General features: G+C 44.5%; 1 protein-coding gene across 1 annotated transcript in view; it reads left to right on the forward strand.

The window, feature by feature from the left end:
* wipi1 (WD repeat domain, phosphoinositide interacting 1) overlaps positions 1 to 15750 on the forward strand; it is a 41309-nt gene extending 25559 nt beyond the window's left edge. Inside the window, exons 9-14 of the mRNA XM_065010825.1 lie at positions 2147 to 2225; positions 2418 to 2503; positions 3345 to 3452; positions 6442 to 6581; positions 7068 to 7168; positions 13398 to 15750. Of these exons, the coding sequence (XP_064866897.1) occupies positions 2147 to 2225; positions 2418 to 2503; positions 3345 to 3452; positions 6442 to 6581; positions 7068 to 7168; positions 13398 to 13448 (565 nt within the window). The 3' untranslated portion in view covers positions 13449 to 15750. The remainder of the gene's footprint in view (positions 1 to 2146; positions 2226 to 2417; positions 2504 to 3344; positions 3453 to 6441; positions 6582 to 7067; positions 7169 to 13397) is intronic.
* Positions 15751 to 16895: the final 1145 nt, after the last annotated feature.

Genomic DNA, 16895 nt, shown 5'->3' on the forward strand with positions numbered 1-16895 from the left:
TATCTCCCTGTCTCTCTGTGTATCTCCCTGTCTCTCTCTGTGTTTCTCCCTGTCTCTCTCTGTGTATCTCCCTGTCTCTCTCTGTGTCTCTCCCTGTCTCTCTCTGTGTCTCTCCCTGTCTCTCTCTGTGTATCTCCCTGTCTCTCTGTGTATCTCCCTGTCTCTCTCTGTGTATCTCCCTGTCTCTCTCTGTGTCTCTCCCTGTCTCTCTGTGTATATCCCTGTTTCTCTGTGTATCTCCCTGTCTCTCTCTGTGTCTCTCCCTGTCTCTCTCTGTGTATCTCCCTGTCTCTCTCTGTGTCTCTCCCTGTCTCTCTCTGTGTCTCTCCCTGTCTCTCTCTGTGTCTCTCCCTGTCTCTCTCTGTGTCTCTCCCTGTCTCTCTCTGTGTATCTCCCTGTCTCTCTCTGTGTGTGTCTCCCTGTCTCTCTCTGTGTCTCTCCCTGTCTCTCTCTGTCTCTCTCTGTATCTCCCTGTCTCTCTCTGTGTCTCTCCCTGTCTCTCTCTGTGTCTCTCCCTGTCTCTCTCTGTGTCTCTCCCTGTCTCTCTCTGTGTTTCTCCCTGTCTCTCTCTGTGTATCTCCCTGTCTCTCTCTGTGTATCTCCCTGTCTCTTTCTGTGTATCTCCCTGTCTCTCTAACCCTGTATCTCCCTGTTTCTCTGTGTATCTCCCTGTCTCTCTCTGTGTATCTCCCTGTCTCTCCCTGTCTCTCTCTGTGTTTCTCCCTGTCTCTCTCTGTGTATCTCCCTGTCTCTCTCTGTGTATCTCCCTGTCTCTCTCTGTGTCTCTCCCTGTCTCTCTCTGTGTTTCTCCCTGTCTCTCTCTGTGTATCTCCCTGTCTCTTTCTGTGTATCTCCCTGTCTCTCTGTGTATCTCCCTGTCTCTCTCTGTGTTTCTCCCTGTCTCTCTCTGTGTATCTCCCTGTCTCTCTCTGTGTCTCTCCCTGTCTCTCTCTGTGTCTCTCCCTGTCTCTCTCTGTGTATCTCCCTGTCTCTCTGTGTATCTCCCTGTCTCTCTCTGTGTATCTCCCTGTCTCTCTCTGTGTCTCTCCCTGTCTCTCTGTGTATATCCCTGTTTCTCTGTGTATCTCCCTGTCTCCCTGTGTCTCTCTCTCTGTGTCTCTCCTCTGTCTCTCTCTGTCTCTGTATCTCCCTGTCTCTCTCTGTGTCTCTCCCTGTCTCTCTCTGTATCTCCCTGTCTCCCTGTGTCTCTCCCTCTCTCTCTGTATCTCCCTGTCTCTCTCTGTGTATCTCCCTGTCTCTCTCTGTGTCTCTCCCTGTCTCTCTCTGTGTCTCTCCCTGTCTCTCTCTGTGTTTCTCCCTGTCTCTCTCTGTGTATCTCCCTGTCTCTCTCTGTGTATCTCCCTGTCTCTCTCTGTGTCTCTCCCTGTCTCTCTCTGTGTATCTCCCTGTCTCTCTCTGTGTATCTCCCTGTCTCTCTCTGTGTCTCTCCCTGTCTCTCTCTGTGTATCTCCCTGTCTCTCTCTGTGTATCTCCCTGTCTCTCTCTGTGTCTCTCCCTGTCTCTCTCTGTGTATCTCCCTGTCTCTCTCTGTGTATCTCCCTGTCTCTCTCTGTGTTTCTCCCTGTCTCTTTCTGTGTATCTCCCTGTCTCTCTCTGTGTATCTCCCTGTCTCTTTCTGTGTATCTCCCTGTCTCTCTGTGTATCTCCCTGTCTCTCTCTGTGTCTCTCCCTGTCTCTCTCTGTGTCTCTCCCTGTCTCTCTCTGTGTCTCCCTCTCTGTGTATCTCCCTGTCTCTCTCTGTGTATCTCCCTGTCTCTCTCTGTGTATCTCCCTGTGTATCTCCCTGTCTCTCTCTGTGTTTCTCCCTGTCTCTCTCTGTGTTTCTCCCTGTCTCTCTCTGTGTATCTCCCTGTCTCTTTCTGTGTATCTCCCTGTCTCTCTCTGTGTCTCTCCCTGTCTCTCTCTGTGTCTCTCCCTGTCTCTCTCTGTGTATCTCCCTGTCTCTCTCTGTGTATCTCCCTGTCTCTCTCTGTGTCTCTCCCTGTCTCTGTGTATCTCCCTGTTTCTCTGTGTATCTCCCTGTCTCTCTCTGTGTCTCTCCCTGTCTCTCTCTGTGTTTCTCCCTGTCTCTCTCTGTGTTTCTCCCTGTCTCTCTCTGTGTATCTCCCTGTCTCTCTCTGTGTAGTGGAGAGGAGGAGTGTCCTACATGGGGATCCTACGTAGGGAAGATGTTCTCTGCAGCCAGCAGCTACCTCCCAGCCCAGGTGTCTTGTCTTATTGGCCTTTTCTCTCTTGTTCCCTGCATGTTTATATATTATGCTTCTTCTTATTCAATACTATTTCAAATATTGGTTTACTTGCTGTACTGAGAGGAGATCTTGTAAGTAGCATGACATTGTACTGTATACACTAGGCTTTATCCTATCGTATGACTGTAAACTTTGATTGCATTTGAGGTGTCTGGAGTGATGAATCAGGAAAGAGCCTTCGCCACTGTACGCCTCCTAGTGGCCGGGCAGAGGAACGTCTGTACCCTCGCCACGTGAGTTTCCCTGTCTGTGTATTTTTGTGTTTAGGGATTGTGTGTGTGTGTGTGTGTGTGTGTGTGTGTGTGTGTGTGTGTGTGTGTGTGTGTGTGTGTGTGTGTGTGTGTGTGTGTGTGTGTGTGTACTGTATAGGGAGTTGGTGTGTTTTTTTTGTCTCCGTAGGTTTTGGTCTATTTGTTATACTGAGTAGTAGACAGTAGTACAGAGTAGTAGAGAGTAGTAGACAGTAGTACACAGTAGTACACAGTAGTAGACAGTAGTACACAGTAGTAGACAGTGGTAGACAGTAGTACACAGTAGTACACAGAAGTAGACAGTAGTACACAGTAGTACACAGTAATACACATTAGTAGACAGTAGTACACAGTAGTACATAGTAGTACACAGTAGTAGACAGTAGTACACAGTAGTAGACAGTAGTACACAGTAGAGACAGTAGTACACAGTAGTAGACAGTAATACACAGTAGTAGACAGTAGTAGACAGTAGTAGACTGTAGTACACAGTAGTACACAGTAATACACAGTAGTAGACAGTAGTAGACAGTAATACACAGTAGTAGACAGTAGTAGACAGTAATACACAGTAGTAGACAGTAATACACAGTAGTAGACAGTAGTAGACAGTAATACACAGTAGTAGACAGTAGTAGACAGTAGTACACAGTAATACACAGTAGTAGACAGTAGTAGACTGAATTACACAGTTTAAAAGACTATATCGTAGATCATCCTGACCTGATCCTAGAGTGATGGCCATAAATGATAGTGTTGTTTGTCCTGTTCCACTGGGTGTGAGGGTGTCATGGCTGGCTGTGTCCCTGTGTCTGTCTGTCAGGATCCAGAAGCTTCCTCGTCTGCTGGTGGCCTCCTCCGACGGACAGCTGTTCATCTATAACGTCGACCCCCAGGATGGAGGAGAGTGCTTCCTGGCTCAGAAACACAGGTGAGAGGTCATCTCGGGTCAGAGGTCAATCGAGGTCAGAAGCCTTTACAGCTGCTTTGCTAATCAAACAAACTGCTGAAAGCGACATCTGGAAAACCGTATTTATGATGTCATCTGAAACTTATTCAATACCAGACTTAGTATTTATGTCATCTGAAACTTATTCAATACCAGACTTAGTATTTATGATGTCATCTGCAACTTATTCAATACCAGACTTAGTATTTATGTCATCTGAAACTTATTCAATACCAGACTTAGTATTTATGATGTCATCTGCAACTTATTCAATACCAGACCTAGTATTTATGATGTCATCTGGAACTTATTCAATACCAGACTTAGTATTTATGTCATCTGAAACTTATTCAATACCAGACTTAGTATTTATGATGTCATCTGCAACTTATTCAATACCAGACTTAGTATTTATGATGTCATCTGAAACTTATTCAATACCAGACTTAGTATTTATGATGTCAGACTTAGTATTTATGATGTCATCTGCAACATTATTCAATACCAGACTTAGTATTTATGATGTCATCTGCAACTTATTCAATACCAGACTTAGTATTTATGATGTCATCTGCAACTTATTCAATACCAGACTTAGTATTTATGATGTCATCTGCAACTTATTCAATACCAGACCTAGTATTTATGATGTCATCTGGAACTTATTCAATACCAGACTTAGTATTTATGATGTCATCTGGAACTTATTCAATACCAGACTTAGTATTTATGATGTCATCTGCAACTTATTCAATACCAGACCTAGTATTTATGATGTCATCTGGAACTTATTCAATACCAGACTTAGTATTTATGATGTCATCTGCAACTTATTCAATACCAGACTTAGTATTTATGATGTCATCTGAAACTTATTCAATACCAGACTTAGTATTTATGATGTCATCTGCAACTTATTCAATACCAGACCTAGTATTTATGATGTCATCTGCAACTTATTCAATACCAGACTTAGTATTTATGATGTCATCTGCAACTTATTCAATACCAGACTTAGTATTTATGATGTCATCTGCAACTTATTCAATACCAGACCTAGTATTTATGATGTCATCTGGAACTTATTCAATACCAGACATAGTATTTATGATGTCATCTGCAACTTATTCAATACCAGACCTAGTATTTATGATGTCATCTGGAACTTATTCAATACCAGACTTAGTATTTATGATGTCATCTGCAACTTATTCAATACCAGACTTAGTATTTATGATGTCATCTGACTTAGTATTTATGAACTTATTCAATACCAGACTTAGTATTTATGATGTCATCTGGAACTTATTCAATACCAGACTTAGTATTTATGATGTCATCTGCAACTTATTCAATACCAGACCTAGTATTTATGATGTCATCTGAAACTTATTCAATACCAGACCTAGTATTTATGATGTCATCTGAAACTTATTCAATACCAGACCTAGTATTTATGATGTCATCTGCAACTTATTCAATACCAGACCTAGTATTTATGATGTCATCTGAAACTTATTCAATACCAGACTTAGTATTTATGATGTCATCTGAAACTTATTCAATACCAGACTTAGTATTTAAACTTATTCAATACCAGACCTAGTATTTATGATGTCATCTGGAACTTATTCAATACCAGACCTAGTATTTATGATGTCATCTGGAACTTATTCAATACCAGACCTAGTATTTATGATGTCATCTGCAACTTATTCAATACCAGACCTAGTATTTATGATGTCATCTGAAACTTATTCAATACCAGACCTAGTATTTATGATGTCATCTGGAACTTATTCAATACCAGACTTAGTATTTATGATGTCATCTGCAACTTATTCAATACCAGACCTAGTATTTATGATGTCATCTGAAACTTATTCAATACCAGACCTAGTATTTATGATGTCATCTGCAACTTATTCAATACCAGTCCTAGTATTTATGATGTCATCTGCAACTTATTCAATACCAGACCTAGTTTTTATGATGTCATCTGAAACTTATTCAATACCAGACCTAGTATTTATGATGTCATCTGCAACTTATTCAATACCAGACCTAGTTTTTATGATGTCATCTGAAATATATTCAATACCAGACCTAGTATTTATGATGTCATCTGGAACTTATTCAATACCAGACTTAGTATTTATGATGTCATCTGCAACTTATTCAATACCAGACTTAGTATTTATGATGTCATCTGCAACTTATTCAATACCAGACCTAGTATTTATGATGTCATCTGCAACTTATTCAATACCAGACCTAGTATTTATGATGTCATCTGCAACTTATTCAATACCAGACCTAGTATTTATGATGTCATCTACAACTTATTCAATACCAGACCTAGTAATTATGATGTCATCTGGAACTTATTCAATACCAGACCTAGTATTTATGATGTCATCTGCAACTTATTCAATACCAGACCTAGTATTTATGATGTCATCTGCAACTTATTCAATACCAGACCTAGTATTTGTCATCTGCAACTTATTCAATACCAGACTTAGTATTTATGATGTCATCTGCAACTTATTCAATACCAGACCTAGTATTTATGTCATCTGCAACTTATTCAATACCAGACCTAGTATTTATGATGTCATCTGCAACTTATTCAATACCAGACCTAGTATTTATGATGTCATCTACAACTTATTCAATACCAGACCTAGTATTTGTGCTTTATTGGCAGGGGAAACATATGTTTACATTGCCAAAGCAAGTGAAATAAACAAAAAATGTACAGTAAACATTACACTCACAAGTTTCAAAGGAATAAAGACATTTCAAATGTCATATCAGTCTATATAGAGTGTTGTAATGATGTTCAAATAGTTCAAGTACAAAGGGAAAATAAATCAACAGAAATATAGGTTGTAATTACAATGGTGTTTGTTCTTCACTGGTTGTCCTTGTGGCAACAGCTCACAAATCTTGCCTCTCTCTCTCTCAGATTGTTTGGTGAGGATGAGGACAAGGAGGAAGGGGCGGAGTCAGAAGGGTCAGAGGTCACGGTGCCCGTCCAGGCATGTCCATCATACGCCGCCACTGTTGCCATACCAGCCACCGGTCCAGTCACTACCACGCTCACAGGTGTGTGTGTGTGTGTGTGTGTGAGAGATACATATTGTGTGTGTGTGTGTTTGTGTGTGTGTGTGAGAGAGAGCGATTGTGTGAGAGAGTGAGGAAGACAGAGAGAAAGAGATGGACAGAAAGAGAGATTTGTGTTGTATCTGAAAGGGTGTGTGTGTATGTGTGTGTGAGAGATACATATTGTGTGTGTGTGTGTGTGTGTGTGAGAGAGAGATTGTGTGAGAGAGTGAGGAAGACAGAAAGAGAGATGTGTGTTGTATCTGAAAGGGTGTGTGTGTGTGTGTGTGTGTGTGTGTGTGTGTGTGTGTGTTGTATCTGAAAGGGTGTGTGTGTGTGTGTGTGTGTGAGAGAGATACATATTGTGTGTGTGTGTGAGAGATAGATTGTGTGAGAGACTGAGGAAGACAGAGAGAAAGAGAGGTGTGTGTGTGTGTGTGTATATATATATAACTTTACCTGTAACCCCTCTCCTCCTCTCCTCCCCAGGTTACTCTGAGGATGGTGGGGCTAAGAAGGGAGAGGTGATCCCAGAACATGAGTTTGCTGCTGGTCCCGTCTGTCTGGATGATGAGAATGAGTTTCCTCCAGTGAGCAACCAGCAACTCTCCTAGCCTGGTCCTATACAGAGACAGTAGTCATGCTAACTCTCCTAGCCTGGTCCTATACAGAGACAGTAGTCATGCTAACTCTCCTAGCCTGGTCCTATACAGAAACAGTAGTCATGCTAACTCTCCTAGCCTGGTCCTATACAGAGACAGTAGTCATGCTAACTCTCCTAGCCTGGTCCTATACAGAGACAGTAGTTATGCTAACTCTCCTAGCCTGGTCCTATACAGAAACAGTAGTCATGCTAACTCTCCTAGCCTGGTCCTATACAGAAACAGTAGTCATGCTAACTCTCCTAGCCTGGTCCTATACAGAGACAGTAGTCATGCTAACTCTCCTAGCCTGGTCCTATACAGAAACAGTAGTCATGCTAACTCTCCTAGCCTGGTCCTATACAGAGACAGTAGTCATGCTAACTCTCCTAGCCTGGTCCTATACAGAGACAGTAGTCATGCTAACTCTCCTAGCCTGGTCCTATACAGAAACATTAGTCATGCTAACTCTCCTAGCCTGGTCCTATACAGAGACAGTAGTCATGCTAACTCTCCTAGCCTGGTCCTATACAGAAACATTAAGTCATGCTAACTCTCCGAGCCTGGTCCTATACAGAAACAGTAGTCATGCTAACTCTCCTAGCCTGGTCCTATACAGAAACAGTAGCCTGGCTAGCTAGCCAGAGACTGAGAGAAGCAGAGTTTGGCCAAAGCGAGACATTTCAACCTGTAAAAACATTAGACAAAGGGAAAGGGTGCAACTCTACCCTAGTGCCTTCAGAAACTACAGGACAGCTCCTCGATCTGGTGAGCAGCAGTAGTGCTTCTGGGATACTGAGTCTGGAAGGCCATCAGTAGGATCAGAGGAGCACATGTAAAGAGTTGACCCTACTGTCTTTATATTCCACTCAGGTGCTAGCCAGGTTCCATTTAGAAACATAGGAACTATAGTACCAGCCTAGTCCCCTTCCTTAACCCCTATCCTCCCACAAACCAGTCCCCTTCCTTAACCCCTACCCTCCCACAAACTAGTCCCCTTCCCTAACCCCTACCCTCCCACAAACTAGTCCCCTTCCCTAACCCCTACCCTCCCACAAACTAGTCCCCTTCCTTAACCCCTACCCTCCTACAAATTAGTCCCCTTCCCTAACCCCTACCCTCCCACAAACTAGTCCCCTTCCTTAACCCCTACCCTACTACAAACTAAGTCCCCTTCCCTAACCCCTACCCTCCCACAAACTAGTCCCCTTCCTTAACCCCTACCATTCCTACAAACTAGTCCCCTTCCCTAACCCCTACCCTCCAACAAACTAGTCCCCTTCCTTAACCCCTACCCTACTACAAACTAAGTCCCCTTCCCTAACCCCTACCCTCCCACAAACTAGTCCCCTTCCTTAACCCCTACCCTCCTACAAACTAGTCCCCTTCCCTAACCCCTACCCTCCCACAAACTAGTCCCCTTCCTTAACCCCTACCCTACTACAAACTAAGTCCCCTTCCCTAACCCCTACCCTCCCACAAACTAGTCCCCTTCCTTAACCCCTACCCTCCTACAAACTAGTCCCCTTCCCTAACCCCTACCCTCCCACAAACTAGTCCCCTTCCTTAACCCCTACCCTACTACAAACTAGTCCCCTTCCTTAACCCCTACCCTCCCACAAACTAGTCCCCTTCCTTAACCCCTACCCTACTACAAACTAGTCCCCTTCCCTAACCCCTACCCTCCCACAAACTAGTCCCCTTCCTTAACCCCTACCCTCCTACAAACTAGTCCCCTTCCCTAACCCCTACCCTCCCACAAACTAGTCCCCTTCCTTAACCCCTACCCTCCCACAAACTAGTCCCCTTCCCTAACCCCTACTCTCCCACAAACTAGTCCCCTTCCTTAACCCCTACCCTACTACAAACTAGTCCCCTTCCTTAACCCCTACCCTCCCACAAACTAGTCCCCTTCCTTAACCCCTACCCTACTACAAACTAGTCCCCTTCCCTAACCCCTACCCTCCCACAAACTAGTCCCCTTCCTTAACCCCTACCCTCCTACAAACTAGTCCCCTTCCCTAACCCCTACCTTCCCACAAACTAGTCCCCTTCCTTAACCCCTACCTTCCCACAAACTAGTCCCCTTCCTTAACCCCTACCCTCCCACAAACTAGTCCCCTTCCTTAACCCCTACCCTCCTACAAACTAGACCCCTTCCTTAACCCCCACCCTCCCACAAACTAGTCCCCTTCCTTAACCCCTACCCTACTACAAACTAGTCCCCTTCCCTAACCCCTACCCTCCTACAAACTAGTCCCCTTCCTTAACCCCTACCCTCCCACAAACTAGTCCCCTTCCTTAACCCCTACCCTACTACAAACTAGTCCCCTTCCCTAACCCCTACCCTACTACAAACTAGTCCCCTTCCTTAACCCCTACCCTCCCACAAACTAGTCCCCTTCCTTAACCCCTACCCTACTACAAACTAGTCCCCTTCCCTAACCCCTACCCTCCCACAAACTAGTCCCCTTCCTTAACCCCTACCCTCCTACAAACTAGTCCCCTTCCCTAACCCCTACCTTCCCACAAACTAGTCCCCTTCCTTAACCCCTACCTTCCCACAAACTAGTCCCCTTCCTTAACCCCTACCCTCCCACAAACTAGTCCCCTTCCTTAACCCCTACCCTCCTACAAACTAGACCCCTTCCTTAACCCCCACCCTCCCACAAACTAGTCCCCTTCCTTAACCCCTACCTTCCCACAAACTAGTCCCCTCCTTAACCCCTACCCTCCCACAAACTAGTCCCCTTCCTAACCCCTACCCTCCTACAAACTAGTCCCCTTCCTTAACCCCCACCCTCCCACAAACTAGTCCCCTTCCTTAACCCCTACCCTCCTACAAACTAGTCCCCTTCCCTAACCCCTACCCTCCCACAAACTAGTCTCCTTCCTCTCCTGCAGACTAGTCCCCTTCCCTACCCCCTACTCTCCTACAGACTAGTCCCCTTCCCAAACCCCTACTCTCCTACAAACTAGTTCCCTTCCCTACCCCTTATAACATTGGCCCAGTTAGCAAGGCCTCCACACTAACTCCTACAAAACATTGGGTTTAAATCCTACAGTATACACCGAGTGAACATCTTCCTAATATTGAGTTTAACCAGGTCTCCTCCCCTTCATCTACACTGATTTGAAGTGGATTTAACAAGTGACATCAATAAGGGATGATATGTTTCACCTGGATTCCCCTGGTCAGTCTGTGTCGTGGAAAGAGCAGGTGTTCATAATGTTTTGTGCAGTCAGTATATATATACAGTAGGTGTCCATAATGTTTTGTGCAGTCAGTATATATATACAGTAGGTGTTCATAATGTTTTGTGCAGTCAGTATATATATACAGTAGGTGTCCATAATGTTTTGTGCAGTCAGTATATATATACAGTAGGTGTTCATAATGTTTTGTGCAGTCAGTATATATATACAGTAGGTGTTCATAATGTTTTGTGCAGTCAGTATATATATACAGTAGGTGTTCATAATGTTTTGTGCAGTCAGTATATATATACAGTAGGTGTTCATAATGTTTTGTGCAGTCAGTATATATATACAGTAGGTTTTATAAGAAGGGTTGTTTTGATGTTGGACGGTTGCAATGCGTTTCACTCTGTGAATACCGGAATTACTTTAATACATCATTTCTCTCTTTAATGTGATTTTATAAGTGTTACCTTCTTAACATGACGTGTATAATGACTCAAATGGGGGTTTGAAAAGAACCGGATTTTGAAAGAACCGTTCACATGTTTTCGGCCGGGATTAAATTAGATCCTGGCTGATAGGCAGGAAATGTTCCCGCGTTCGCGTGGATTCCATTTACAGGAAAACTCAATCGGATATTACCTTTAAAAGTCACAATGCCGATAACCTGCGATCAGATTGAATCCTAGTTGCATGTGGCCAGTTCTGTTGGTGTAATTGTTATATTAATCCACTAGGGTGTGCTGTTGTCCCCGTGTGAGTTCCTATTGGTCAGTGCAACCTGTAAGCAAGTAGAAGTCGCTCCTAAGCACTTATCAAGGATCAGCATACTCCTGGCCAGTCCTGACCTTTACTATATGAAGGTTAAGCGCAATACTGGTCCTAGATCAGTTCATGAAGAGAAGATTCTATGTTGCTTTATTGGGTATAGAGAGAGCCCATGATTCTCAATGTCAGCCATTTTTCAAATCTCTCCTCGGGGACGTTTCACAATGTTGTTGTAGCCCTGAACTAGCGCCTGATTTATAGTAGTCAAGTGCTCGGTTGTAGCATCAGGTGTGCTAGTTCTGGAACAGTTCAAATACATGGACAGGCTGGTGGTTGTCGAGGAGAGGTGATAATACATGGACAGGCTGGTGGTTGCCGAGGAGAGGTTGTGATAATACATGGACAGGCTGGTGGTTGCCGAGGAGAGGTTGTGATAATACATGGACAGGCTGGGGGTTGCCGAGGAGAGGTTGTGATAATACATGGACAGGCTGGTGGTTGCCGAGGAGAGGTTGTGATAATACATGGACAGGCTGGGGGTTGCCGAGGAGAGGTGATAATACATGGACAGGCTGGGGGTTGCCGAGGAGAGGTGATAATACATGGACAGGCTGGGGGTTGTCGAGGAGAGGTTGTGATAATACATGGACAGGCTGGGGGTTGCCGAGGAGAGGTTGTGATAATACATGGACAGGCTGGTGGTTGTCGAGGAGAGTTTGTGATAATACATGGACAGGCTGGGGGTTGCCGAGGAGAGGTGATAATACATGGACAGGCTGGGGGTTGCCGAGGAGAGGTTGTGATAATACATGGACAGGCTGGTGGTTGCCGAGGAGAGGTTGTGATAATACATGGACAGGCTGGGGTTGCCGAGGAGAGGTTGTGATAATACATGGACAGGCTGGGGTTGCCGAGAGAGAGTTTGTGATAATACATGGACAGGCTGGTGGTTGCCGAGGAGAGGTTGTGATAATACATGGACAGGCTGGGGGTTGCCGAGGAGAGGTTGTGATAATACATGGACAGGCTGGTGGTTGTCGAGGAGAGTTTGTGATAATACATGGACAGGCTGGGGGTTGCCGAGGAGAGGTGATAATACATGGACAGGCTGGTGGTTGCCGAGGAGAGGTGATGATACATGGACAGGCTGGGGTTGCCGAGGAGAGTTTGTGATAATACATGGACAGGCTGGTGGTTGCCGAGGAGAGGTGATAATACATGGACAGGCTGGGGGTTGCCGAGGAGAGGTGATGATACATGGACAGGCTGGGGGTTGCCGAGGAGAGGTGATGATACATGGACAGGCTGGGGGTTGTCGAGGAGAGGTGATAATACATGGACAGGCTGGTGGTTGCCGAGGAGAGGTTGTGATAATACATGGACAGGCTGGTGGTTGCCGAGGAGAGGTTGTGATAATACATGGACAGGCTGGTGGTTGCCGAGGAGAGGTTGTGATAATACATGGACAGGCTGGTGGTTGCCGAGGAGAGGTTGTGATAATACATGGACAGGCTGGTGGTTGCCGAGGAGAGGTTGGGAAAAGACTGCCTTTGTGATGCCCTACTAGTTTGTCCTATTGAAATGAATGTCAACCTGTAGTTCTGTCACATTCTCTGAGAAGGGGAGCCGTGACACATGACCACGTGACCATACTACAATAACCATGTTGTTTTGGAACGTCTTGGCATGACTGTGTGTTTCATAAGGAATAAGGAGGTCTGTTTGTAAACCTCTGTCTAGTCTGTCCCATGTGTCTGGTCCTAGAAAAACCTTGTCTAAGAGCATTAATCACAGGATTTATCTTAGTTAGTGGAGGGTTTTCTAAACCCCCCTTGATGTTGATATTGGTAAAGGTGGACGTCTTTAGTCTGTCTCTCAGAGTCAGGAATGACATTGAATTGACTGAGGTTCGCATCCCAAATGGCACCCTATTCCCTATATAGTGCACTACTTTTGACTAGAGCCCTATGGCCAATGGCACCCTATTCCCTATATAGTGTACTACTTTTGACCCTGGTAGTTCACCATATAGGAAATAGGGCTCTGGTTAAAAGTAGTGCACTATACAGGGAACAGGATATCATTTGGGACTCAGCCTAAAATGATATGGAAGGAACCTTAACCCTGTTGTCTCTATTATAACAAGACTATGACCAAAAACCATTCAACCTGACCCCTGACCCCGGTCTGTTTTGGTGTTTTTTGGTAGATAAATTGGTGCCGCGACGGAACTCGAGGTGGCCAGGGGCGTCGTCTGTGAGGGAAGGACAGGAGGACAGACAGGCGGGAGGACAGACAGACAGGTGTCTGTTGTACACGTTAGAACACACTGACACCTGGTCTGGAACCACAGGACTTCCAGGGGAGGAACAGGACTAAATAAACCAGGGGAACCGTTACCCAGAGAGAGAGTCAGAGAGGAACAGGACTAAATAAACCAGGGGAACCGTTACCCAGAGAGAGAGTCAGATAGAGGAACAGGACTAAATAAACCAGGGGAACCGTTACCCAGAGAGAGAGTCAGAGAGGAACAGGACTAAATAAACCAGGGGAACCGTTACCCAGAGAGAGAGTCAGAGAGGAACAGGACTAAATAAACCAGGGGAACCGTTACCCAGAGAGAGAGTCAGAGAGGAACAGGACTAAATAAACCAGGAGAACCGTTACCCAGAGAGCGAGTCAGATAGAGGAACAGGACTAAATAAACCAGGGGAACCGTTACCCAGAGAGAGAGTCAGATAGAGGAACAGGACTAAATAAACCAGGGGAACCGTTACCCAGAGAGAGAGTCAGAGAGGAACAGGACTAAATAAACCAGGGGAACCGTTACCCAGAGAGAGAGTCAGATAGAGGAACAGGACTAAATAAACCAGGGGAACCGTTACCCAGAGAGAGAGTCAGAGAGGAACAGGACTAAATAAACCAGGGGAACCGTTACCCAGAGAGAGAGTCAGATAGAGGAACAGGACTAAATAAACCAGGGGAACCGTTACCCAGAGAGAGAGTCAGATAGAGGAACAGGACTAAATAAACCAGGGGAACCGTTACCCAGAGAGAGAGTCAGAGAGGAACAGGACTAAATAAACCAGGGGAACCGTTACCCAGAGAGAGAGTCAGAGAGGAACAGGACTAAATAAACCAGGGGAACCGTTACCCAGAGAGAGAGTCAGATAGAGGAACAGGACTAAATAAACCAGAGGAACCGTTACCCAGAGAGAGAGTCAGAGAGGAACAGGACTAAATAAACCAGGGGAACCGTTACCCAGAGAGAGAGTCAGATAGAGGAACAGGACTAAATAAACCAGGGGAACCGTTACCCAGAGAGAGAGTCAGATAGAGGAACAGGACTAAATAAACCAGGGGAACCGTTACCCAGAGAGAGAGTCAGAGAGAGGAACAGGACTAAATAAACCAGGGGAACCGTTACCCAGAGAGAGATTCAGATAGAGGAACAGGACTAAATAAACCAGAGAGGGAAAAGATTCTCATTTTAGGGTGCTAAGTTATTTTTCTGAATTAAGCGATTTAAATAATAAATAATAATAATAATAATGATTTCTAATTGGGAGGGAGGGGGGGGGCAGGACTGGGTGTTTGTGAACCGGTGTGTTACAGTCCTAGGTCAAATATATAATGTCAAACACTCAAATACCACTATGTCCTAAAAAGGCACCCTATTCCCCATTTAGTGCACTACTTTAGACCAGGACCATAGGGCTGTGATCAAATGTAATGCACTATATAGGGAATATAGTGCAATTTGGTGCACAGTCCAGGGCTGTGCTTAGTTTAGTTCAGTGGTTCCCAACCCAGGGGTACTAGGAGAGGGTACTAGAGGGGGTAGTAGAGAAGACTCATGAGACCATAGGCCTACTGGTTAAAACGCACATGAAGGGGGTCCTTCAGGGGTACTCTGGGCAGAGCGAAATTTAGTTGGTGGCACTAACCAAAAAAAAAAAAAAATTGTGTTTAGTGTTTCCTGTAAAATGGAACCAATGAAACCGATCTGAATATTCCCAAGAGGACAAACTCCAAACTAAATGAAGGTCCCAAAGGCTCTGTCTCTGAGGGCACCTTGGTAGAGCAGTGGAAGTATTAGAGACCAGGTGTGTGATCCGTCTGTGGTGTGTTAAGACTCTCCTGTACCACGTGCATGACTGACATGTCGCAAATATAACCACGTTTTTTTTTTTTATAGCTACATGCATTACTTGACAAAAAATATTTTATATAATAGAATAATTAAATTGTTTAATTATAGCATCATCATAACTTTGTATTACGTTTGTTATTATTAACATTACGGTATTTAATCGTAAAGGAGATTAACAGGTTTTATTATGATGTTTGTTTTGTTTTAAATCTGTGTATTTGGATGTATTGATACTTACTAAATGTTTACATGTACGCCTATTGGACACGAACCAGCAGGTCCTTTTGTATGTACGTCCCGATGATATCATTTGTAAAAGTGCGACGGTTTGCAGATTGCACAAGACCAAACAAAAAATAAACTACACAGAAACAAACAAATAAAGAAGTTGACTGAAGTAGGAATGGAATTATGCAAATCGCATGACTTGAGTGGTTATTTATCTTTAATGGGAGAGGAGAGGAGAGGAGAGGAGAGGAGAGGGAAAGGGAGGGAGGGAGGAGAGGGAGGAGGGAGGGGAGGGGAGAGGAGAGGAGAGGAGAGGGAGGGAGGAGAGGAGGAGGAGAGGAGAGGAGAGCACTGCGTTCATCCACCTCTGGCCTGCTCGCCTCCCTACCACTGAGGAAGTACAGTTCCCGCTCAGCCCAGTCAAAACTGTTCGCTGCTCTGGCCCCCCAATGGTGGAACAAACTCCCTCACGACGCCAGGACAGCGGAGTCAATCACCACCTTCCGGAGACACCTGAAACCCCACCTCTTTAAGGAATACCTAGGATAGGATAAAGTAATCCTTCTCACCCCCCCCCCTTAAAAGATTTAGATGCACTATTGTAAAGTGGCTGTTCCACTGGATGTCATAAGGTGAATGCACCAATTTGTAAGTCGCTCTGGATAAGAGCGTCTGCTAAATGACTTAAATGTAAATGTAAATGAGATGAGAGGAGAGGAGAGGAGAGGAGAGGAGAGGAGGAAGGAATTAAGTGATTTAAATAATAATAATAATAATGATTTCTAATTGGGAGGGAGGGGGGGGCAGGACTGGGTGTTTGTGAACCGGTGTGTTACAGTCCTAGGTCAAATATATAATGTCAAACACTCAAATACCACTATGTCCTAAAAAGGCACCCTATTCCCCATTTAGTGCACTACTTTAGACCAGGACCATAGGGCTGTGATCAAATGTAATGCACTATATTGCAGGAATGCAGGAATGTTTTGGACAGCTGTTATATTATTAGACCACTGAGTCCACACACAGCCTTGGATGTAGTAACCAATCTATCCTTGTATAGAATTAGCCACAGAACTCATATCAGCGTACCTAAACTTTCACCATTAGAGGGACAAATATGACCTGAAATCAGCATCTGTGTTTACACAGGCAGCCAAATTCAGATATTTAAAAAAAAAAACGAATTGGTATTTTGATCAATCACATCAGATCTTTCACAACAGATATTTTCAAAGCTTATCTGATTGGTCAAAAGACCAATTAGTGACAGAAAAAAATCCGAATTGAGCAGAAAAGGCCTTCATATTTAGTCTTTCTGTAACT

The sequence above is a fragment of the Oncorhynchus nerka genome, linkage group LG26 (genome assembly GCF_034236695.1).
Source record: "Oncorhynchus nerka isolate Pitt River linkage group LG26, Oner_Uvic_2.0, whole genome shotgun sequence".
Lineage (NCBI taxonomy): Eukaryota > Metazoa > Chordata > Actinopteri > Salmoniformes > Salmonidae > Oncorhynchus > Oncorhynchus nerka.